At 39.6% G+C, this 25,212-nt stretch overlaps 1 protein-coding gene across 2 annotated transcripts in view; it reads left to right on the top strand.

The window, feature by feature from the left end:
• The window catches only part of atf2 (activating transcription factor 2), a 36,884-nt gene that overhangs the window by 5,259 nt on the left and 6,413 nt on the right, over nucleotides 1–25,212 (top strand). The window contains exons 8-12 of one of the 2 annotated variants that reach the window (XM_088414836.1): nucleotides 1,382–1,474; nucleotides 4,856–5,095; nucleotides 5,640–5,846; nucleotides 9,096–9,201; nucleotides 20,152–20,256. In XM_088414836.1, coding sequence (XP_088270962.1) covers nucleotides 1,382–1,474; nucleotides 4,856–5,095; nucleotides 5,640–5,846; nucleotides 9,096–9,201; nucleotides 20,152–20,219 — 714 coding nt within the window. In that variant the 3' untranslated portion in view covers nucleotides 20,220–20,256. Of the gene's footprint in view, nucleotides 1–1,381; nucleotides 1,475–4,855; nucleotides 5,096–5,639; nucleotides 5,847–9,095; nucleotides 9,202–12,461; nucleotides 14,832–20,151; nucleotides 20,257–25,212 lie in introns of those variants that run through there. The other variant, XM_088414835.1, reaches the window with a different exon arrangement.

Raw genomic sequence — 25,212 nt, 5'->3', positions numbered from 1 at the left:
TCATTTGTCCTTGTTCAAGTCCAATCAACGTTCTTGATTTCTGGCAGAGCGCTTGGATTAGTGCTAATGGCTTTTGCGATTCCATTATAAGTGCGGCTCGCGTTAGGCTTGTGAATCTTGTGCCATAAAGTGGTTGTAAATAAAATGTTACCTTGACTCATCTGAGTTGGTTTAGTGAGGAAGCTCAAATCACACTGAAATAAGAACGCATGAGCTTAACTTCAAAATATTGAAGTAATACATCACAACCAGTATTCAAGCTTTGATCCGTTGAGAAATATTTCACTGCTGGTATGCCAATAAGTTACGATCATGTTTTTTTTTCCATCGTACTCGTGTATTAAACCAGTAGTTTTCCCCTTTTAAATGAATTGACATCCCAGTAGTCTGTTCCAGACCCTATCAAACAAATATTCAGTCTTTCACAAGACTTAAAACATTTAAAGTCTAATAAATCCGATATTTATTTATTGCTTGTGTTTGTTTAAACATTTCATTGGAGGAAGCCCTTGGAAAAAAATAACGCATTTGAAAACGCAATGCAGTGTTCCCTCTCTACATCGATGTTCGCGTAATGCATCTTCAGTTTATTGCAATTTTTAAAATTTATTATTTATTTCATTACTTTTGCAGGTGTACATTCCTATTTTTCTTGCAATTTTTCTGTCTTTTAAGTCAAAAAATAGCAATTTTACTTTTGAAAAAACAAAAAAAATCAACCTCTGCTACATGGATTTTCATTCATAACTATCGATGCTTTACTTGTTTTTTTTTTTTTTTTCCTCCTGTTTTGGCCGGATAAACAAATATTGATTTTGTGGGGTTTCTTTATCATCAAACAAGACAAACTTAAAAAAAAAAAAAAAAGAAAAGAAGGAACAACAACGAAAAGTTCAGTCTACTTTGCCCATTTTGGTTACTGTGGATATTTTTGGGACCGTAACCCCCGTGATAAATGAGGGAGCACTTTATTGAGGAGGGAAAAATAATCGCCATTAAGATTACATTTCAAAGCGCTGAGCTCTACCGCTGACTGCCAACCATCTGATCGGCGGCTCTGAGAGAACAAGTCCTGCTTCTGGACCTCCAACTTGCCTCTCTCATGGCCTCTTCAGCTTCCCTGCCCATATGCTCTCACACAGCCAGGCAGAGGTTCATTAGTGAACACACACACACACACACACACACACACACACAGCGTGTCCATGTGGCGCCGCCTCCACAAAATAACGGCCCATCCGACATAATGAGGCTGAGATATGAGGGAACTCTGCTGTGTGTGCGCGCGCTTTTGTGTGTGTTGCGGGGGGAGCGCGAGGCCGCCTTTTACCGTGGATGACTAATTTTGCGCCGGCGTGTCTCTGTGTGTGTCTGCTGTCAGCTTGTCAGACCTGTCACCGTCGTGCCTAACGTCCCCGGCATCCCCGGACCCCCCTCGCCACAACCGCAGCCCGCCCAGTCAGAAACAAAACTGGTATTTATCATCATTATGTTTTTACATCAATTATTTAGGTTGCTTGCTTGTGTAGAACGTTCCATACGCAGCAATATCCGCTTAGTAAGATGAAGATATCTCATTACATCAGAAATGTTATCAATGGTCTTTGTTTATATTGTGAAAAGGCCTTATGATCTTCTGAGCGTGTTAAATGTCGACGTCCCGCAAATGAATCGCATCAAAAACTATGAACGTTTGTATTTGTGTTAGCTATTCGTTACTAGTTTTTTTCCAAAAAGTGTGAATTAGCTGATCTTTAAATTATTCATAACCTGACCAAATGCTGAGTGACGTTCAAAAACTTGAAAACACAAAAGAATTTGAGAATGAATCAATGCCAATTTCCGTTTGGGGTTTTCAAGTTTTACGCGCAAAATTATTTGTGCACTTCCAAAATGTACGTTACGATAGATTAATATACTAGAGCAGCGGTGTCATTTATTTTATTTTTTTTACTTTAGTGTCTGAAACTTTAAAAATCAACAATATAAATGAAGGCAACATCTATACTTTGTTTATAAAATGTAGTTGTTAAAAATGCAATGTCAAGGCTTTCTGTTGACAGTGATTAATTTTTACTCTTCCAACGCTGCTTCCCATCAAACTTTTTCATTACATTTTAAAATAGCATTTGAGAACATGTCCAGTTTTTGACGTGACAGCACGCTAGTTAACAAGCGGTTCAAGAGACAGTGTGATTGGTTTACAGCAGCAAAATGTATGTGTTTTTATCTGAATATGTACAATGTTAGCTTTAGCTAACGTCAATTTTATGTTTATTCTTCTGTGTAAAAATTTGGTGGAAAGACTATTTTTCCGGAGGCGTTTTTCATTTTTCATGTCATAATTCATACAGAGAGGTCTAATAATAATCCCAAATACAAGCAATTTATATGGATTATTTTTTTTTTTTTTTATGAGAAGGTTAAATAAAGAATTCGAAGAAATCTCCATAGTGCGTTACGAGCAAGATGTTTCGCAATGTGATGAAGCGGGAATCACAGAACCTGTAAGCCTTCCCAGCATGCCTTGCTTTTGGCAATTAACAGATAAACCGCGGACAGGAAGCGAGCGTCTTTGTCGGCACGGAGCGATTGATCGTGACCGGGTTGGAAAAGGAGGAGGAAAGCGAAGGAGGTTTTGCTGGGAATCACGGGATGCGGGGATGACAAACACGTAGACAGCGTTCTCCCCTTTGGCGGAGGGGAGGGGGGCGACGGGCATCCCGCCGCACCCTCAGCGAGACACACCAAGTCGGCCTCACCCCGCATGGAACCTTTTTGTTCAGCAGAATCCTGCCTGACCCGCGTCCTCCCCATCTCCCTCTCTCCCGGCGCCTCCCACGGCACCGGGCTCATCAGCAAACACCTAATGAGCCCACGTCAAGGAAACAGACCCCCGCTCAACCTGGGGGCGGGCGAGACCGCGTATGGGGGAGGGCGGCTCAGAGACCGCTCTTTACAAGGACTGATGATGCTGCAAAGACCACAATAATGATAATTAACTTGCTGAATTTAGAAGATTATACTGTTAATTAGTTGCAAAATAAAGATAAGTAATATAGTAGCAGATGGTTGAATAACACCCATGAGAGGGAGGGTTATTACACTGATGAGCTTTCCATGGCAGAGATGAAATATGAATCTGACTGGCTTCCCCCTTTTTCTCGGGCCCATTCCAAGAGAATAATATCTTGTTTCTGCCAGAAGAGCTTCTGGAAGGGTATTACACCATAAACTCATTTGGTAGATAAATTGGGCTGGCAAAGGTACTTGTTAGAATAATGCGCTCCTCTGTTTTCTCATGTAAATGTATCGCCTCTCACTTTGTTAGCGTTTCCGAGGGCTCATTCTCTTTCACCTTGTTGGCTGCTGTTTGATGCCCGCGCTTGTGGGCGCTGGTGGCTTGAATTATTGTTGGGAGGCATTGCGCGCGTCTGCTAATGAGTGGAGAGAGTTTCGCAAAGTCGAGCTAAGAATGGATCAAGCTGGCAAAGCAGCTAGCAAATATTTGGGGGGGGAAACTGATAGTTCTGACGATTATCCCATTAGTTAACGATCCCAAAGACATATTTGTGTGGGGTTTTTTTTTTGTTTGTTTGCTTTTTAAGAGTCCAAACAATCGATAATTGGTTCTTATTTATAGCATTTTCAAAAAGCATCAAATGTTTGGCTAAAATAAAATGTTGGAAAACAGCCGGTGCAAAATTAATTAAGCACAAAGGAATAAATTAATTACTATTTACCTTATACATCAATATCGATCAATATCATTGCTTTAGTACGTAATTGATTACTTAGTACCTATTCCCTCAAAGTAATCATTTACTTTAGCTCTTAATTACTAAAGTAAATAAAAATAAATACATCAAACAGCACTGAAATAATTGATTAATACCTAACGTCGTTATACATCAGGACTTGACTACCAAAAGTAAGCGATAACTTCTGTACAATTTATTATACATGAATCAATATTATACACTTTAGTGCTCGAGTGTCTCAAGTAAATGATTGCTTTAGTACCAAAAGTAAACAATTACTTTAGTACTGTTACTACCTACTGTCTTATCAGGTAGTAAGGCGAGTCAATTTCTTTATACACAAATCAATATAGATTCATTTCATACTTTTTAGTATCTGAATCAATTGATTACTCAACACTTAATTACCTAAGTAATTGATTGCCTTGTACTTAGGTACCAAGGGTAATCAATTACTTCAGTACTATCAATTGTAAGTTAAAGTAATCAGTATCAATAACTTTAGTACTCTAGTAACTACTTAAGTACTCTAGTAACTTTAGTGTTCTAGTAACTAAAGTAACTGATTACTACCAAAAGTGAACAATTATTTCAGTACTTTTACTATCTACTGCCTTATCAAATAGTAAAGCAGGCAATTACTTCATACATTGAATTAATCAATGTTGATTACTTTAGTACTTTGATTAAGTCATTGATTACTACAGCACTTAATGACCACATCAGTACTATTGGTTACAAAGGTAACCAATTACTCTAGTACTTACCTAAAGTAAATGACTATAGTACCACTTTACTACTTTTACTACCGACATTAATTTATTACTTGCTTCGTAAAGTCGTAAAACATCAGATTACTTTGTACTTAAAAGTTATCAGTATTGATTACTTCATACTTAATTACCGTAATAATTGATTACTTTAATACTTATTGCTTAATGTACTGTAATTTAACACCTCATTTCTCAATTACCTTTGTCATTAATTACGGCTGTGCCTAAAGTCATCGATTTCTTTAGTCGGGCTTTCGTGCCTTTATGCACTTTCCACTTGGACAAACAAAAGCTAGCTTGTGTTGTTCGCTCATTTTGCAGACACCAAAAGGCTCGCTAAGCCAGCAGCTTTCTCCACTCACCAACGGTGACGGCGGCGAAGTCCAGAGCAGCGCCATAACGCACACTGCTGCTCCTGCTTCGCCGGCCCCGATTCCTACTCCTACTCCGTCCACATCCATGTCCTTGTCCCTCGGTCTGACCTCCGACCCGCCACCCGCCAGTGAAGAACCCTCAGCGCATCCTCTTCAGCAGCCGGCCACCTCCACCACAGAGACTCCCGTAAGCGCTCACGCATTCTACCGATTCTTTATTTTTTACCCAAAAATAACAAACAAAAAATGTGTGGCTTATATTACTCCTTTATATGTCAAGGATACTTCCCACTTTCATAGGCAAATTAATTGTAATTTGAACCAATATTGCTAAATTTTGTGATAAGTGCCCTGTTGCCAAATGTTGTCTGCCTCTATTATCATTAGCGATGCAATTTTTCAGCGGATGAACCAGGAATAAAACAGTGGATATTAAACGATATATCTTCTGGAGTTTCTGAAGAAAATACTGTATACCTTGAGATACCACTTTAAATGTCGTTCAAAAATGTATTAAGTTGGGCATGAATGGCAAAGGACTGTTTTCTCTGCTTTTTCTCAATCCGTAAATGCTTTGCACTGGGAACGGGGTACTTGACTTTAAAAAAAAAAAAAAAATAATAATACTTTCACAGGGTTTTTTCCATTTAAAAAAAGTTGAGAAGCCCTGTTCTAAACTGTAGTTCTTTCATTGGATCTTGATAAAAAAAAAAATGCTGAATGTCTTGCAGGCTTCGCCGGCACCCCCTGCGCCAAACCCTCCGAGCGCCGGGGGGCGGCGGCGCAGAACCACAAGCGAAGACCCGGATGAAAAGCGGCGCAAGTTCCTGGAGCGCAACAGGGCGGCGGCCTCGCGCTGCAGACAGAAGAGAAAAGTGTGGGTGCAGTCCTTGGAGAAGAAGGCCGACGACCTCAATTCAGTCAACGGGCAACTTCAGGTACTCCGCCACTGATAATGGCGTGCGCTTACTCTACTGTCAAGGCGTGCAGACTTTTCCTTCTGTCGTGATGAAGTCATTAAAGCCCTTTAATAAGAGAAGCGGCGCCGTGCGTGGGGCCTTTCCATCGATACGTGTCTGTCAATAAAGACGTATCCTCCAGATGTCAGCCGCACGCAAGAGCGTCCTCGCTTCCGTCTCGGCGGTTTACCGAGTGGCCTCCAAACTCTCAGAGGGAAAGGTGTCTGCTCCAACGTGAATTTCGTTACAAGCAATTAAGAATGCAACGCTGACAAGTTCGAAACAGTTCACGTATCGTCTGCGTTGATATGTATGAGTCGGCGGGGGAGGAGAAATCATATCGGTGTTCCAGACAATTAACTCGTTCAATCCCAAAGACGTATTTTTACGTTTTTTTTCTTCATCAATCCATACATTTAATCCATGGTTCTTAGGTCTGAAATGGGTGGTAGAAAAATGATTAATTAAGAAATAAAAAGTATTGAATTTGTAGTAATTTGGTACTAAAAGTAATTGATTACTTTCCGCAAATACTAAAGTAAATGATTAAGTAACAACTTAAAGTAATCTATTACTTTAACAACTAAAGTACTTTTACACTCTTGCGCTTTATTCATTCAGTACAAGCCATTTTTTGGCTTTTCTTTAGCTAAACACAACTAGATACCTGAATGTCTCGCCCCATAAAAAATGTAAAAATACATCTTTGGGATTGAATGAGTTCACGAAGATGTGACGCTCGTGTCGCACCGTCTTGATTTTTTATTTTCATTTGGAGCCTGGAGGAGGGAAAGGACATCAAGAAGATTGAAGTAGTTGAGATTCAGGTGACGGGCTTTTCAACGGGAGAAATAGAAATGTTTAAAAGGGGTGAATAGGGTTGTACCCCGAGTTCAAAGGAGGAAACGGCACATGGAAAAAGAAGAACGGCACATTTTGCACAAAGACATTCATCTGCAGGGCGCTTTGATGCAGACACGGCCCAGTTGATCAGAAAAACCGTCTCTGATGGGGCGCAATTATTCTAACATCATCCTTAACTGGCTTTTTAACGAGGTGTCAGGCCCGGCAGCCCTCGGGGCTCCCAGCATCGAGCAAAACCCATTTGTCCAAACTCTTTTATCTCCGAAACCAAAGCAAGTTTCCTTGATGGCTTTTTGTTGCACCTTTTTTATTCTCGTGGATGAATATTATGATGAAAATAAGCTTATTTCGCAGATCTCAGCAGAAAGGATGTTCTGTTTTGTGATCACAAACAACAAATTAAAAATGAAAAGAACACAAAAGCACCATTAAATTCTTGAAAATGTAAGTAGTAGGTTTTCTTTAAAATAATTGCCGTTTTTTGGTCAATTTTGTGTATCGATGCTTGGTATCGGCGATGTTGGAGTTGAGCATTCGTACTGGTTTCTATCTGAGGAGGAAAAGTGGTGTCGATTCTTGGTATCGGTGATTACTCGAGCAGACTACTCGTACTTGTTTCAGTCTGAAAAGACTCGAAGATCCCTAGTTAATTTGATGGCAAAATTATTTTTCATGTACAGTTACTACTATTAATACTCAACTTTTGACTAGTCATCGATACAGCAGAATTATTTTGTCAACCACAAACCAGTATGAGTATTCGATACCACTGGTAATTTGATACACACATTTTCCCTCCAAAACCCCAAATAATTTAGAAAAAAATTAAATTAAATTATGGAACTTTTTTATTCACGAACATAAAACTGCTTTAAGGGAGCGGCCGGAACTGGTATTAGTTGTCATCGTGAGTACCGATACCTTGAAATAAGGCCAGGTATTGGCCCGAAGGGGATCTGTACACGCCCATCCCAAATATTAATTACCAAAAAAAAAATTTTGCGCCTCCAAATGGCTAATTAAGTGTTCTATGTTTGAAATGGAACAATACATGTTATTCATTGTTGCTGTTTGCAAATTGCACATTTTTGGGCTACCTTCTAAATCGCGTCATTAATTCACACCTCGTGAACTAACACTTTTGATATTTATAAAACAGTCTCATTTCATTGTGCGTGAAAGGTAATGCCGAGGCCAGTGAGAGCACGCTATTAATCAGGCCGGCCAAGACATGCAAATGCGATAACGCCAGGTCCCTCCAGCTGTGTTTAAATCTTTCTTACAATACTTTGATCCCGCCAACCCCAGCTTAGTTAAAAAGATAGAATCGAATCCATCGGTGCCTTTTAGACTAATAGATTGAGCCACTTGCAGCCTCTTAAAGGCAAAAAGAAGGAGCTTAAATCTGCCACCGGTGTTCCACGCGCCCCGCTTGCTTTAAATCCAGTTAAAGTCACCTTCAGCCTTAATGTGGAGTGCTTTTTTTTTTTTTTTTTTTTTTACGACATGCAGAAATCCTGGGCTCCACTGGGAGCTTCAACATCACATGAACGTAAATCTCGGTAGCATTTACAAAATTGTCACCTTTTAGTACACAAGCACTTGTCAAAAAGTACCAAATTGCAGATTTGGGTCATTGAAAATTTATTGTCATCAACTCATTCAATCCAAGTCATATTTTTATGTTTTTTTTTTTTCTTCAGACATTTAATCCCGGCTATATATTTTCTAAATGCATTCATCTGTTTGCTTATTATCGTGTTTCAGAACATCCGGTACTAAAGTAATCAATTACTTTAGCTAGTTTTGTAATGAAGTGTTTGTGTAATTGATTGCTTTGGATACTAAGGTAATTAATTAGTGCTTGAGTACTTACTCAATTACTTTTGTGTATTTATTACCTAAATTACTTTAGTATTCACGTATCTAATGCAATCAATTACTTTAGAACTTTAAGTACCTAAAGTAATAAAATTAAAACTACTTTAATACTATTTGGACCTAAGAAATCAATTACTTTATTATCATTTATCTAATCGTTCACTTCGATACTAAATTACATTAATGATTGCTCATGTTAGTATTGTAGTATCCAAAGTAATCAATTACATTAGTATATTTAGTATATAAATTACTTAAGTACTTTGATACTTGGGGAAAATAAAAAAATGCAAATGTATTTTTGGGAGTGAACGAGTTAAAAAGAAATAAACATAAAAGGGATTGAATGAGTTAAATGTTTAGACGTATTACGGTACCACTGTACTCTTTTTGTTTTCCAACTTGACATTGATATTATGTCAGTGTCGAAAAAGTGGCGCCATTTAACAGTGTCCCCATGCGTCTCCTTTTTCCCCAAATAAGAGTGAAGTCACCCTGCTGAGAAGCGAAGTGGCTCAGCTGAAGCAGCTCCTCCTGGCTCATAAAGATTGTCCTGTGACGGCCATGCAGAAGAAATCTGGATATCACAGTGAGTAATGCGCTATTATTCTCACTTCCGGGCGCCTCGCCGTCAACTCCTCAGAAATGAGCTTGGTGGAATGGTGACTAGCAACAGGAACAGATATTGATACATGCCAACAAACCAGCATTTTCTGGAAACTTGGCAAAAGTTGACATGCTATTAGACAGGCATACTTGGAGACAAATCCTTGCTATGGTCCTTGAATTCATCTAAGGGACCACAGGTTGTTAAGATTCTTATATGACACCTTAATAAATATGTGGTCGGCCGAACCTTTTTTTTTTTCTTCTCTAAGAACATTTCTCTTAAATTCACTGATCAGAATTTTGTGCAAGCCCAACCAAAAGTCATTCTTTTCTGTCTGAGGAATCTGTGGTGTCTATATTTCCAGTATTTATTGTGTTTGTAAATATGCTGCTCAGTTAGTGTCTGCAAAGTTTCTTAAGTCATTCAGTGCCACGGACGAGAATTCTCGCCTTTTCAAATAGTAATAACAGTAATAAATAATAACATACTGGTCAAATACGTTTTTTTATGGAGAAGAGCTAACACCCTTGACTAATCCTCACGGAATATAAGCCAATTGAGCACTGTAGTGCTAACTGTGACCATTGGATGGCAGTGTTTCTGCACTTACAACACAGTTGTTACGTACATACAAGTGTAACTTTAGAATGGAAGTCATTCTTTCAATGGCAGCACCCATATTTACATAGACATAGCCCACAATAATCTGTTGGCCTTGAAAGGTGAGTGAAAATGCAAAAAAAAAAAAATACTGGCCCTCTAGAGGTTTCCTTTTCCAATAGTCCTGTTTTTTTTTCTTTAAGTAAGACTGCAAAGTGAATTGCATCTTAGCCAAAACAGACAAAATTGGACAGTCCAGGATGTCCTCTAATGTGCACAATAGGATTCAGTAGTGTGGCTCCAATGAATCTAAAGCTATAGACTAAAAACAAATGTCCACTACAGTGGACACAAATCACTAAGTTGGGTCTCAGGAGGATACAATGAAATGAAGTTAATAAAGTTGAATATTACATGGTTAGACATGAGCTGATATCCCAAGAAAAAACTAAATAAAACATTCAGAATTTAACAACGTAATAAGAAAATGTAATATGCGAAAAAAAATAGCAGAACGTTACACGTTGAAAGTAATATCACAAGAATCCATTTTTCATATAAGCAGAATAATAAAGTTACACTGATAGTTACACTTTTGTTCGTGAAATCTTTTACTGCATTTATGACAAAGAAAAACGACTTCATTCATTCCCTTAACTTGATTCCGGTGGTGCATTTTATTCTTCAAACATAATAACATCTATCATTACAACTTTATGAACATGGTCCTTTTTCCTTCCCTAATATTCCTTCGTGAATGAGCGGACAGATTTACGTGACTTATTTAGCCTTGTTTAATTAGCAAAGTCCCTCATAAATATCACATGAATTTCATCATAACTTGATTCCCAGCATCTTAGAAATGTCCAATAAAGGATAGAGAAGAGTAATATTTGATGCATTTGTTCATAAGAACTCTTATTAGGAGAGGCCTAATCACGTTTTATTGTAGCGCATAGTGAAGCTAATTGGCTAGCTCGTCGGGCTCGAAATCTCACTTGGATCCAAGTCAGATCCTGACATGACTAATTGAGTAAAGTGCATCATTTCCTTCTGGCTGATCCGCGGCTGCCTCGAGTCTTCCCCGCAAGACCCGAAAAAAGCTTCCTCCTTCACGGTGCTGCCCGGGCGTAGCTGTGGCGAGTCGGAGTAAATTACTCGAGGCTGTCCTTCCAGCTAGCCAACTTGCGCTTGGCACGCTCGGTCCGCCATCTGCTCACTGCAAAGCATAGAAAGCGAGCAGGTAAACGCTTATTTGAGAGCTGGGACATCACAACATCTTTTTGAGCAAATTATGCCCACCTGAACTCACCTGAAATGATTACAGTTGGGAAGAAACCCGAGCTGGAGTTGTGGACAAGCTCCCCACCTTTCGCTTTTTGTAGCCTCAATGAAAATCTTTTGAGGGGAAGCTAACCCAGAAATTTTCAAAAAAATGTTTTAACTCTTTGGGTGCCATAGATGAGAATTCTCGTCTTTTAAAATAGTAATAAATAATAAATCCTCGCCTGATACTTCTTCTGACTAATGCTTACGCAAAATAAACCAATTGAGCACTGTAGTGATAACCGTGACCATTGGATGGCGCTGTTTCCACACGTACAACATAGCTATTACCGACATGCAATTCAAAGTAAGGAATGGAAGTCAATCTTTCGTATGATAGCACCCATATTTACATTGGCATGGCACACAATATTCTGTTTGTCTTGAAAAATGAGCGAAAGTTCTAAATATACTGGCCCTCTAGAGCGTTCCTTTTTCGATAATAAGAGTTAAGGGGCTTCATTAATATAAACACAACACTCAAATTCACTCATTTCCTGGCCAGCTCAGGAAAAATCGACAGCCATTAATGGCGGTGAATGTGTTAAATGTTCTTCCTCGAAAAAATGCCAGCAATTTACAGTGATAGGATAATTGACTGTCACTGCCAGCCCTGAAAATGGATCTTTGATGTCTATATCCGTCAATGGCAGTGAATGAGTTAATATTGTGTACGTTGAATATAAACAAAGCAGCAAAATCGGCCTGTTTTTATTAACTCTGGGGGCGTCCATTTTGTCACTTGCTGTTCACTGAAAATGACATCACAGATCACTTTTTTTTTTAGTTTGAACATGTGACATTGGCAAGCTGAGCCGTGATTGGTCCTTACGGATCCCTGAGCCATTGTGATGTCATTTTCAATTGAGCGCAAGCGGCAAAATGTTTGCCGGGTGGAATTCGCGGCGATATTTCTTAGAATGGCGGGAAATGTACAGGAGAAAATTGGATTGAATTTCCCTTTAAAATGTTAAAAAAAAAAAAAAAAAAGTAGAGCCTGCTTTATTTTGGCAGAAAATGAAAAGGCGGTCTGGGTTCCCTCTCCTCCCCATCCGGATCCAATTAATTCAAGGCGAGTGCCTAACAGCTGGTGGCATTTTGACTCCAAGTCTTGCCTACTCTCTAGTGTGAGCATCATTAAAATCAGGTGCCGTAATCATCTGTCGCCGCAGTCGTTGGCAAGGTAACCAACAACAAATGATGTACATTTGACATAGGGAGCTGTAATTAAAGAAAGGACGTAACGGGGATTAACGAAAAGGCTTTTAGCGCTTTCGCCGGCTCCTCCAAGACGTTTGTCCTCCTCACCGCAGTCGGCGAAAAAGACGAGGGCTGCGAGGAGATGTCGGTCCCCGGCAGCCCTCGGGCCGAGGCCATCCAGCACAGCTCGGTCAGCACCTCCGACGGGGTCGGCTCCTCCTCGGCGGCGCCCGCCTCGGCCAATCGGAGCACGGATGACGGCGGCGCCGCCCGGCCGCCTTCCGGGAGCTGATCGTTCCCGTCCGGTGATAAACGCGATCAAGGGATTGTCCTCCCGCCTCTTTTCGGAACGGTGACTTTTTATTTCGTATTCTCTCTTTGCGTTGATTTTACTCTCTGTAGGCGATGGAGACAAAAGGAAATGGCACTTTAGGTGTATTGTAATGTATGAATTATTTGAAGGAGGTTTCTTTGACACTTCACGGGCAGGGATGGGCATAATCCCTTTATTCATTATTATATGCGGTGGATTTTTCATGTAACACGAGATAAAAGCGGGAGTGTGATTTCCACAGACGGAAGAAGCAGGTTCTTCTGAGATCCGACCTGATCACTTGTGTCAACGTGAAATGGACGAGAAGCTTGAAAAAAAAAAAAGAAACCAACTTTATGGGTTCTTTTATACCCAAATCGGGCAGTGTGTTTGGTGCAAAAAATGGACACAAATATTGTTTTTCTTTTTCCAAGCCATAATTGGGTTATCTTTAAGCCGTTAGTTTTAGAATGCCGGAGAAAATTATAGTAAACTTGTGTCAACAAGTGTGTAGTTAACTAGATGGTGCACAATGGCGCCAAAGCACTGCTTTGATGGAGCTCACAGCTTCGTTCCTTGGCACCAAGATGCAACAATTATCAGCACTTAACTCGTTCCATGCCAATCTTTTATTTGTTTATATTTTTATTTTGTTTTTTTTTTTACTTATATAGCTGTCATTGGAACTTATTTACTACCAGCACAATAAAAATGACGTCTATAGCCGTCATTGGAAGTGAATGAGTTTGGGCCAAACGTTGGTGCTCATGGACCACTTTTAATTATTTAATATTTATTTTTTAATGGACAAATCAGCTTGGTCGCATGTTGAATAATGTTAAAAAAAAAAAAAAAAAAAACGTCAGAATCTACAGTAATTGGTCCTATGTACATTTATTATTGCTACTACAATAAATTCTCATTTTTAAACAATTATTTGCTTTTATTTTTTCGTTTTATTTATTATTTAATTACATTAAATTATTTAAAACAGTTTGAGACGAACTAGCAGGCAAAAGCGAGTTTAAAACATTTAGACTACTGTATTTTTTAAAGTGTAAGGCACACCAAATTGTTAGGCACACTCCAGAAATATGGTGCACTGGGTGCATGAATTAAACCAGTCCGGCAAATGGTTGACTTTTTCAACGTCATAACGACTATATTGATTTTTTTATTTTTTTTAATGAATAGATTTTAAGGGTGCAAATATTCTGAAAATTACGGTAATGTCATGCATGATTCATTAATGTTGAAATTTGAGTCCAATGCCCATCCCTCGTCAAGAGGTTGAATGTTTTTTTTGTTGTCATTTTTTTAACATTAGCACTATTAAAGCAGACACTTTTTTTTTTTGCTTTCTGTATTTTGCACATTTAGAGAAACTTAACGGGTTTACTTTTTTTTTCTTCCAAGCAGTGGCAGCTTTTTGTCACACATACACAATTGTATATGAGTGAATCCGATGTTCCCATTGGACTACTTTTTTATTCGTCGTCGTCGCATTGTGCCGTTTGAATGTTCACTGCGAGAGGATGTTTCAGCAACGTGTAGTTGATTGTAGTCCTGCAGGGGCGTTGCCATGACGACGACCTCTCGCGCAACGCCTTTCATATTTTGGTAGAATTGGTTAGCTGACATTTAAGGGGAACTGGCTGGCGTTTGCTATTGAAATGAGTGTAAATAGCTTCGTGCAGCACACGTGACAATTTGATGCTCTTCTGATTGGTCCTTTTTGAATGAAATCGCGTGAAACACTTCACTGATACAATTGTGTGTTTTAGCTGTTGTACTTTCTAGTTCTTCATAACAATTCTAGCTGAGAGCTCTTTATGAACAATTACTTTTAGGAATTTTCACTAAAATGAGTAATACAATAGGCCCATCGTGATGTTAAAATGAATACTGGTTTACTACTGTGTAGTCATCCAAGATGTTTTTTTTTTTTAGTTTATTTATTTACCTTTAAGTGCTTTCTGCATGACAATAATTCTCTGCGAGAATTCAAGGTCTCAGTCGAATATCGGTCATCAAATAGCGTTATTTTAATTGAAATGCTAAATCAGGGTGTGGTCGTGTGTTCAATGTGTTCTCGTGACTTGTGAATGTTCGCTCTGAAATTCTAATTGATTACTTGTTGTAATAAACATTTTAATAGCTATTTATATTCGCCTGTTGTTTTTTATTTGTTTAGAAATAAGAGAGGGTCTGTGACTTTTAATCAATATCTGAATAATTATTGTATATAAACCGTCAGTCAATCGTAAAAACACGTTGGCTTGGTTTATTTTCATAACCAAATATAGCAAATTAGAAAAATTCTAGTTTTTTTGTGGTGTGTACTGCCATCTAGTGGCACTCTAAAGATCGTTTAAAACGTGAAAGTTGAGGTAGCGGCCCTAAAAAAACATTTTATATAAATATGACAGGTCACCTATTCTTCATTTTCCCTTCAAAATTGGCACCACTGTTTGTGGCAAACTTTAATTAGGAAAAGCAATCCTCCAGGTTTGACATCCATGTTAACAAACAGGATCAGCTTGATAAAATGAGAGCATCACACGTTCTTTTAATTCATTATTGTATGTTTTATTTTTATTTTTTTAAAAAAAGAAGTAAAAAACAGCTTACTGTATTTTGCAATTTTTGAGACATTACCAACAGATGATTAACCAAAAACAATCTTCAAATATTATTTGCATGACGGCATTTTTTTAGTCAGGCGCTACCGTGTTTTTTTTTTCAGGTAGTTGTACTAGCGCCATATTTCCGACAGGTGGCGCCGTAGTCAAGCAAATATGCATGTACCTCTTCCTGGCAACATGTTAGGAATGAGACGAGCGGATTCGGTATTATAAATAGTGCTCAATGACCATAAACAACATTGAATTACAGTGACTACACTACTGTCGTGAGTGCCCAAAATACACTTTAATTGAAATATATAATATTTTATAAACATTGCCCGGTATAAAAGCACAAATTTCCCCACTGCAAAAAACAACTATTATAATAAACATTGTGACATTAATACACACTTAACCTGAAACCAACTTGAATAAGGTGCTATTTAAAGATTTGAATTCACAAATTTGGCTCAATTCTGCCTAGCAACAAGGCGTTTCTTGACAAGTGCATAAGTAGGCCATGCTTGATTAGCTACTGATCACACAAGGGAGAGTTGTAAACATTACTATGTAGGTCACGGCATTCACAAATAACATGTTTGCTTTGGGAGCCGGGGGCTTTACATATACACAAAGCCACAAGCAAATGTTGCTGCTGCGCTGAAACATGAATCTTTCAGGGGATGATGAGTACAAAGCATCGCAGTGTGACGCTTTTCTTCGTGTCGACTGAACATTTGACGCGAAAAGATGAATGGGGTGGGTGATTCTGTTTTTATTTACAACTGACACAGTTGCATTTTGAAGCGCAACAAAGTTGAACTGATGTTAAGGATGCGTTTTAACAATGCATTTTTGTGGGGTAAAATGCATGATCTGTGGGGTTTAAGTCTGGGGATTGACTCAGCCCGATGAAAACTCAATTTTGAACGCCTATGTTGATTTGTGTCATACTCACAGTTTGGTTGCCTCTTTATTTAAACTGCCAGACGAGAATTTCTTTTAACATTTATGATAAGAATATAACGTCCGCCTAAATATGACCAGCTTTTTCAGATGGTCTTTATCGTAAAGGTCTGATTGGAACTTTTTCCCAGGTACCAAATTCAACTTTGGAATCGCAAACGGCGGTGCGAAACGGCTTATTTGGAGCCTCGCAGATGGTACAGTGACAGGCAGATTGATTCCATAATGTGGCAAACGTTTGACCCTTAGCGGTGCGCCCGTGTGGAGCAGCACTTTTAATTAAGCGAGGATTAAGGCCAAACAGCTTCATTGACAGGCAAATGTATCATAAATACAAACGGAGCGACGCCCTGCATGTTTTTCTTCCTTGGGGCATCAGGGGCAAATTTTAAAAAAAACGCACAAGCTGCTGAATAAAAGACGCCGCGGGCTAACAATGAAGAGCTGCTGAGTGCCACTTTTTTTTTTTTTTAAGAATGGGCTTTAACCCCTCAAATCCAGAGAGACGTAGATGAAACAGCTTGATTTACATTTAATTCAGATTATGTAAATACGCTGCTTGTGTCCCAAACCAAACAGGAACAAGCTGCCTGCAGCAGCCACTCAAGATGGCCTCTATTATGATGCAAATGCGCTGCAAGAGAAGATTTGGTTCACACATCATGGGGCCGTTCATTTATTCAGTCAGTTGAGAGATGATAAAAACTCATTACAAGGAGAGGCTGGACAGCCACTTTTAAGTCTGGATGGGCCTAGACTTTTTAAGGTGGAATATTCCGAGCAAACTGGGGGATTTGGAAATACAGTGGGAGCTTATTTAACGGACGGATTGGGGCAAAAGGTTGTCCGTTAAGTGTCCAACATTGGCGTGTGGTTGGCCAAGATAACGGCTCTCTCTATCTCGTCAGGGTTTGTCCAAGATTGCAAACTTCCTTTTGTCTCAAGGAAATGTTGAACGTGCAAAAAAAAAAAAAAATGACACGTAGTTGTTTTTGCAGAGGGCTTACTGTACATGGTATTGGAAAGGGTTTACCTTATCCAAAAATAGCAGGAAAAGACTCGTACCTCTTTGGAGAGTTGCGGAGGCGTAGCCCCAGCGGGCACGTGCACGCGCTCCACTCCGCCAATCCCTCCCCTGAGCATTGGCCTTTGAAAAACGGCTCCAGGAGGTCTCCTCCATTAGCCGCTCGCATTAGTATTCATGCCAGGCTGGTCCGGTCTAGTCGTTTGAGCGCTGCGTCTGCACATTGTCTTTCTGCATGAAATTTGCCTACGCTGTCGCCACTGCTACACCACGCTACACGCTGATGCTAGCATGCTACACCTTTTGTTTGCGTTCCGTTTCAAGGGGTCGATCTTAACACGGAAGCTTTGACCGCGGATGGGGAAGCAATTAGAATTTTAGGGCACCATCCATAGCGCTTCAACAATTGGACCTTTAAAAATATATATATATATTGTCCATATTTTTTCACATGAACTCATTGCAGATTCGACAAAATAATACAATAAAAAAAGTCATCACTCTCTAATGAACAAAAACATGTCAGAAAATTCAAAAAAAGGAAATAAATGAACAAAACAATATATAAAATTAAACAAATACTATAGGATAAACAATTGTAAGTCAAAGGTTTTGCCCGTTTTATTTGTTTATTGTGGAAAAAACAAAGGGGCTAATTTCGCCATTATTTTCATCTAATGTATTTTTGTAAACAAACATCTGTTTAATCAGTTGCCGTAATTTATGGGAATGGACTTCCTAAAAAATCCATATCAGTTCCACCCTAATACAATCTGTACATACCCCCCAATCCTGCATGGAAGCTTTTAAAGAGAAAATCAACCCCCAAAATGTTTTCCTCATAAGAAATTGCATGCAGCTCCATTAGTCCAAACACGGCATTCTGATTCAATCATTCAATCCCAAAGACATATTTATTCATCTTTAGAGTCTAGACATTCAAACTTTGGTAATTATTTACCTTTTTTATAATAATTAGAATAAAAGAGGGTCTGAAAAATAGCTGACAATATATGCTAATAATCCAGTAATTGGTTAATCAATATCAAGATTAAAAAAAAGAACTGTAGTTGTTTTGTTTTAATCGTTTCAATCGTTGCAATTGTTCGCTAATCAATTGTAAAAATATTCGATTGAGCGCTCTCACATCCGCAAGCATCCACTTGCTTACCTTTTCACAATGAAGTGCAACGTTACCACATTCAATGCCATTGACGTCCATAGACGTCAAAAATCCATTTTTACTGGACTGCAATCAGTGAATAAATATGTCAAAAATCCATTTTAACTGTGAATGGGTTTACAGTGCATTTACGAACTATGAATTCGGTACTGCCTGGCGACCGAAAATGACACCGCAATTCCTCAGGGCTCTGATTACGACCAATCACGTGACGTCACATGACCTAATTCAGAAAACGGGCGAACATTTCTTTGGAAGAATCCAATTTCACGCTTACCTAGGAACAAATGAAAGCTAAGATTCAAATCCAGAACCTCTTAACTGTGAGGCAGAATTACTTCTCACTACAGTAGTCTTTTCAAACTGTGTTTGTCTCCGTACTGAATTTGAATGGCGGTGCGAGCGGCCAGCGCTTCTGCTATACACTTCCGACATCAAATTTCAGATCTCACCGTCCTTCCTGTGTAGTGTAGGCTGAACTAAACCTCAAGAGAACGTCAGGATGGTTTTGCCCCTTGAGCTACGACTTACAATGATGACCATATTCCTATTAAGCGCTTTAATTAAAAAAGAAACCTCTCATCCTGCAGCTTCTTCCTGGCTTTCATATTCTGCCTATAAAATGTTACGATGCTCTTTCAGAAGCTGTAAAACATTCCCTGCGCGCTCACTGACATTGACCGCATTACAATGTCAACCCATGGCGCACCTGCCCCCCCCCCCCCACCCCACCCCACCCCCACCCCCCTCCCCCAATCGACCACTGAGTGTGCCCGTGCCTTTGTAAGCACAGTTGCGTTGATTGATCGGCCGTCTTCATCTCGCTCATTAGCGCCTTCGTTACATCGTTCGCCATATTGTGCGCCGCTTTTATGGAGCCGCTTATCCTCGAAGTGGGCACGCCGGCCGCTTTCGGACCATCGTCCAAACAGGCAAAATGGCCGAAAACGTCCGTAGCAGCTGTTGCTTAAGTTCTAACGTACTCCTAAATTTCTCTAAAATCCTGAAAATTCTTGTCCGTTTCGGACTTAAAAATAGAAAAGTAAAAGCCGTTTTTGCCTGTTTAAACTATCGGCTGAAAGCCACTGCTTTGTAAAGGGTTAATGATGCCACTTGTGTGTGTGTGTGTGTGTGTGTCAAATTTCAATAGATATTGCAATGGGAAATTTGAGTTGTCAAATTTCAAATAGATATTGCAATGGGAAATTTGAGTTAAGATTTTTGTGCCTCTTAAAACATAAATAAACAGTTGGTGTGGCCTTGTGGTGACCAGAAAGTTCTATCACGGGTATTATATCGCAAATGCATTTGATCATGTAAATAAAATCGCATTTTAAGGGTTCAACACAGTTTTGTTTTGATTTTTTTTTTGTCCTCAAAGTAATAAGTATCACAGCATTGCAGGACTTAAAAGTATCTCCCAAAATTTGCTGAGGACTGAATTTCTTTCTCATGTCATATTTGATGTTTACATCTCATCCCAAATAAGTATGCAAAAAAGTGGAAATGTGTGGTTGTAGCTCTATCGCCTTTTAGATTTATTGATTCACACACGTGTCAGTGATGTGTCATCAATAGCAAGTAAACATCACAAGAATGACGACTTTGAGGAGGGATCAAAAAAATGTTTTAATTACATATTAGAATGCTTGATTTCTCAAAACTTGTTTTTGTCTGAATCGCCATCCAGATAGCGAGCTAGACAGATGGACAGACCACTCCCACTTGCACCTTTTACGACCGAAGATCCACCTGTAGTTGTTGGATGGTGCAGGTGTTCCTAATGTTGCGGTCGGTGAGTGCATACACACAAATCCGTTTTTTATTTGTACATCAGAGGCCTTTCGCCGGAATACACTCGACATAAATCAGCCGGCCGCGTTCCAATAAATGTCCACGTCGGTGCTTAACAACGTGTTTGAGGATCCACCCAGTTTGCCACAATTAGTTCTGTCTGCTCGAGCTCCCGCGCGGCCCTGTGCTCGTTTCCCCGTGCAGGCCCAGTTAATTTAATGGGATTACGGGCCCCGCTAAACTGGGATTTTCCTATAAAATGTCCCAGTGAAGCTACCGAGGGACGTCCGTTATGAGCTTGACCCAAAGACAAAACAGTCTGAGGGCTGCTAGGTCATTGCGTTTAAGAGGCCGCGCTATGCTAGGCGAGCCCGTAAAAATCTCTGACTGATGACAAGAGCGCAGAGATCCGACTTTCTCTCACGCCTCGTGCGCCAGCTGCTGGTAAATCGGAAAAGTACGCTCCATGTTTGCTTCGCCCCAAACTCAAGATGTTTGTGGACATGGATATAAAAAAAAAAAGTAACAAAACGCTACGACTTTTCAGTGACTGAACAAAGTGATAGAATAACAGTAAAAAAATCATTGCAGCTCTGCTTACCTTATCACTACAGTTTCTGGATTTTAGTCAACTATGGGTGACTTGAAAGTGGCTCTGGATCTTCACCCACCCTCTGCAGATTTTGTCACGGCTGGAAAAATCCAATGTGTAATGTCGATTCACAATGGCTCGATCTCACACGCACATTTTCAGAAATACAGTTGTGCTCATAAGTTTACATACGTTAAGACCAAGCGGTGCTGTACGTACTCTTGAGGCGTGTAAACTTATGAGCACAACGGACTATCGGCATACACCGCAAATTAACACACACAGTTGTGCAAGATTACTAATCCCTAACTAAATTTATGAGCACAACTGTAGGTCATTAACACATTATTTAATTGGTTGTGCAATTTCGCACTAGCTAGCATAGACCACCCAAAGACTCAAGTAAACATTTTCCATATGTCCTTTTTAAATAGACCTTATACCTTGAAATAATGGAAATGACAATTGATTTTGTTACTGTTCTGTATACCAGAAACATCCCCAGCACCGTCAATAAAATTGAATTTCTGATTAATATACAATAATTACATCGAGCAAACAGTGCTTTTCTGTAATTGGTTTTGAATCATTTTTCAGCCTTGGGTGTCAGATTTACATTCAAGAGATTTGATCATTTACATATTGTCATTTTATGGAGATTAACTTCACTACTAGTATTGATGTATTTGGAGCGGGGGTTGAATAATAATCGTAGGCAGGCTATGATGATTTCATATTTTTTCCGCAGGTCCACCATATGATTTCCTTTGTTATGACATTTTTGAGCACTCGCTATGTGTGTAGACATGAGGAAAAAAAAACTTTTGCTGTACTGTTTATTATAAAAAGGTAGAGTCCAGACACGGCATTCTAATGAATATCACAGTTTGAAAATATGAATTAAACAACACACCGTAAAAATAGATTGAGCCAATATTTGGGTTGATTTGACCCGATATTATGTGTATTATGTGTAACAATATGTTTTGAATATAATCCGAGGTCTAGTTATCGTGAAATGATAGTACATGTGGGGTGGCACTTCTCTGGAGGAGGCCATGTTTGTTATAGCTACATACAATGGTAAATGCAGCACCTGCAGCACCCCCTGCTGGCCGTAATGAAAAACGCTCTAAATCTTACGCACTATCCCTTTAAGAAGGATCATTTTAGAAGTTTTTAAATATTTTATTATGATCCGTTGTACCATTCCGTGCCTCAGTTTGTAGTGCTTAGTGTTTGGTTTCCTCTCTGGAAGACGTCGGTAGATGATAAGTATCGACCCCGCAGACATTTGGTGGTCTGTTCACCCATTTTATTGCATCTCTCTGAAAACAAAAATCTTATTAGCCTCCCGTTGTGGGGCACATGTAAGATGGCAACTCCGGCATTCCCTGGACAAGAAAGCAATATTATGGGATTAGGGAGACTTTATCTATATTCATTCAAAGCAAGTCATAAACCCGCCCTGACAGATGCTGGCGATTCCTTGTTTATTGCGCAGATCTGCTCTCACGTCACCCCGTTTGGTCCCAGAGCAAATAACGCGGCGGTTGCCGCGTGAACGACGCCGTGAAGCCGCAGCCCTTCTCGTCTTTGTTCGAGGTGGTCGATGCCGTCCCGCGCGCCAGATAGCCACGGTCTCCTTTATCCCGCCTTTATCTGAGGACGTTAGATAACGGCCCGTTACGAGTTTTTTATTTATTTTCGACCGGCCTTTGGAGGAAGTAGCGGGAGTGTGAAAGTGGAGCCTGAGCCACAGGCAACAACAAACGAGTTTGTCTTTGTGGAGGAGATTACGTAGCATAATTTCTCCGGAATAAAGTGGCGCAATGGAGCATGCTTGGGGGGTGGGGGTTGGATAACCTCTGACAAATGATTCTCTGCTATGGTGCGAATCCAAGTAACGTTTCAAATGCGTGGTTGGATCAAGGGTTCAACCTCTGGTGAAAAACCAGGCAACCTTCTTTGAAAATCCCCGTTATTCCACCGCTTGTGTAACGTCCTTATCTGGATATCATGTGACCGTACGCCAGACAGTGAAGTACGACTATAGATTGTTGGAATGATGGCTTGATGTAACAAGCTTGAAGTGAGGGACTTCAGGGTAAGAGGTTCAGTCGGAGCTTAGATGTTAAGTAATACATCACTGGAGGATCATCATGCGCTAGTATAATATTCAATCAACCGGGAACTAAAAGTATTGTTGTAATTTCTTGATGGGTTAGTGATGGAAGATTTTGGAATGTTTGTTGGAGGAGACAGTCATACGCAAAAAAATTAGTAGCAGGGGATACAGGGTAGAAGATTACTTGCACGGAGGCAGATTCCTTTTTGTAAGATGGTAAAGAACACTCTGGTTGAGAAAGAAATCAAAGACAAAGGAGCGAGTCTCTCGTCATAACGGGTTTGTTTGAAAAAGCGAACTCTTTTTTTAATAAGTTTTGACTCCGATTGGGTTTTTAGTCTCCGGTCTCGCTTATTGATAGCTTTGACAATTATCCGCAATGCATTTGTGACTCTCAAAAGACAGTTAAAATCCAGAAATGTGTACGTTTCAACAGCTTCTGGAGTTGATGGACAAAATATGTTTAGAGTTAATGTAATTCCAAAGTTTAACAAATCAGGCATGGAAGTTTTTTTGGATCTTTTTTGAGCTTTTTTTTCATCCACAAATGCTTTGCGCAACTAACAGGGTATTTGGCTGAAAAAAAAAAAAATTGCAGCGGTTCTGTTATTGTAAAAAGCTTGCAAACACCAGTCAAGGGTAGATATTTAGCTAAAAGTTTTGCGTGGCTATTTGCAGTGTAAATTTGGGACCTGGCGCCTCACGTCAACACATTACCTGAATCAATCGCCTGTTGAAGGTCCCAAATGTTAATTGTAACGCACTACATTGCTCAACTTCAAAATAAATTCCGCTTGCTGCTGACACGAGGACAAAGCGTATGTCACATTCAAACGCGGTCGGACATTTCAAACTCATAAATGCATTGCACATTGATAATTGAAATACTAATATTAATAGTGTCTGTTAATAATGTCATGTTGTTGTAAAATTTAAAAAAAAAATGTTGCTTCAGGTCCCTGGGATAAACCAGCAGAAAAAAAGCTCCACAAAATTTGAAAATTGCTCCACAAATTCAGTCAATGATTCACAAAACTGCTCCGCAAAAAAACAAAAAAAAAAAAAACATGTATGAGGCCAAGCATTTTAAATGGGTTACTTTTATAGAATGCGTAGTGTTTCAGTCAGATTATATTCTCCGGAGACCCAGCCCATTCATTTCCGTCCACAGTTATGTCCATTATGTCTCTGTAAGAAAGCAAAGATGAAACTATCCCACTTGAACACATTAGACATCATTTGAAAGTCCGGATCTCTTCTTCTGAGCGCGGGAGGTCTCAGGAGGGAGGATATGCTGAGTGCTGCCGAAAATAGACATATGGCCCCAGGGCCGAAGTTTGGACACCACTTCAGTAAAAGATTGCTCCAGGGCCAGATATAGCTGAGCATTTTAGCGCAAATGAATCAACCCCCAAAAATTTCCACTTAAGAGGATACGAATCCATAGGCTGGGTCTCAGAAGGTATTCCCTCAACCCTTTAAATAAATTGTTTATTTGTATTTAGTTTGGTTTATTACCGCATTAAAAATCACAACATCGCAGATTGACTGGTGGATATCCAGATGATATTTTTCAGCCATATCTCCCACCGCTTGTTTAAAACTCAACATCATTTATGATTCATGGCGTGCAAATCCCAGACAGAAAAGCTACTTAATGAGACGACGAGATACCACCTCGCCTGAAACTGTGGCCCCAACAAGGTTTTTTTTTTTCCTTTTTTTTTTTGCTGAGCTTGCAACATAAAGCTGCAGCAAATTAAACTCAATTTCTGCAGGAAAGATAAATGAGCATCATGTGGCCGCAACAGCCTGCCTTGAGACAGTGATGTATGGCGCTCCGCTATCATGATTCGCTATTCACGAGCAAGGTCAAAACGCGCTAAGACACACCGCCAGCGACGCAAATGAAATATCGGCTGTTGATATAAGCACGAGCGGCAGTTTAACGGCGGATTCTTTCAAACGCTTTGACACGAGACTATTATGTGAACAAACATGCTGCCGTGCTTGAATTAGCGCCTGCTGTTTGTTTAGGACAATGACGACCCCAGTGAAGGCTATCAGGACGGAGGGAAATTAATTTTATAAATGCGCTGTCATTTAAGGGATATACCCATATGGTCGTCCTGCGGTCTACTTTTTTTTTTTTTAATCATATATTTTCATCGCAAATTCAAGGTAACGCAATAGAAACAAAACCGGTTCCATCCAGTTTTATCTGGAGGAACATTTTT

The sequence above is a fragment of the Hippichthys cyanospilos genome, chromosome 5 (genome assembly GCF_059441005.1).
Source record: "Hippichthys cyanospilos isolate Australia breed blue-spotted pipefish chromosome 5, RoL_Hcya_1.0, whole genome shotgun sequence".
Classification (NCBI taxonomy): domain Eukaryota; kingdom Metazoa; phylum Chordata; class Actinopteri; order Syngnathiformes; family Syngnathidae; genus Hippichthys; species Hippichthys cyanospilos.
Note: the sequence above shows the minus strand (reverse complement) of the source record. Positions and strands in the feature narration are given on the sequence as shown.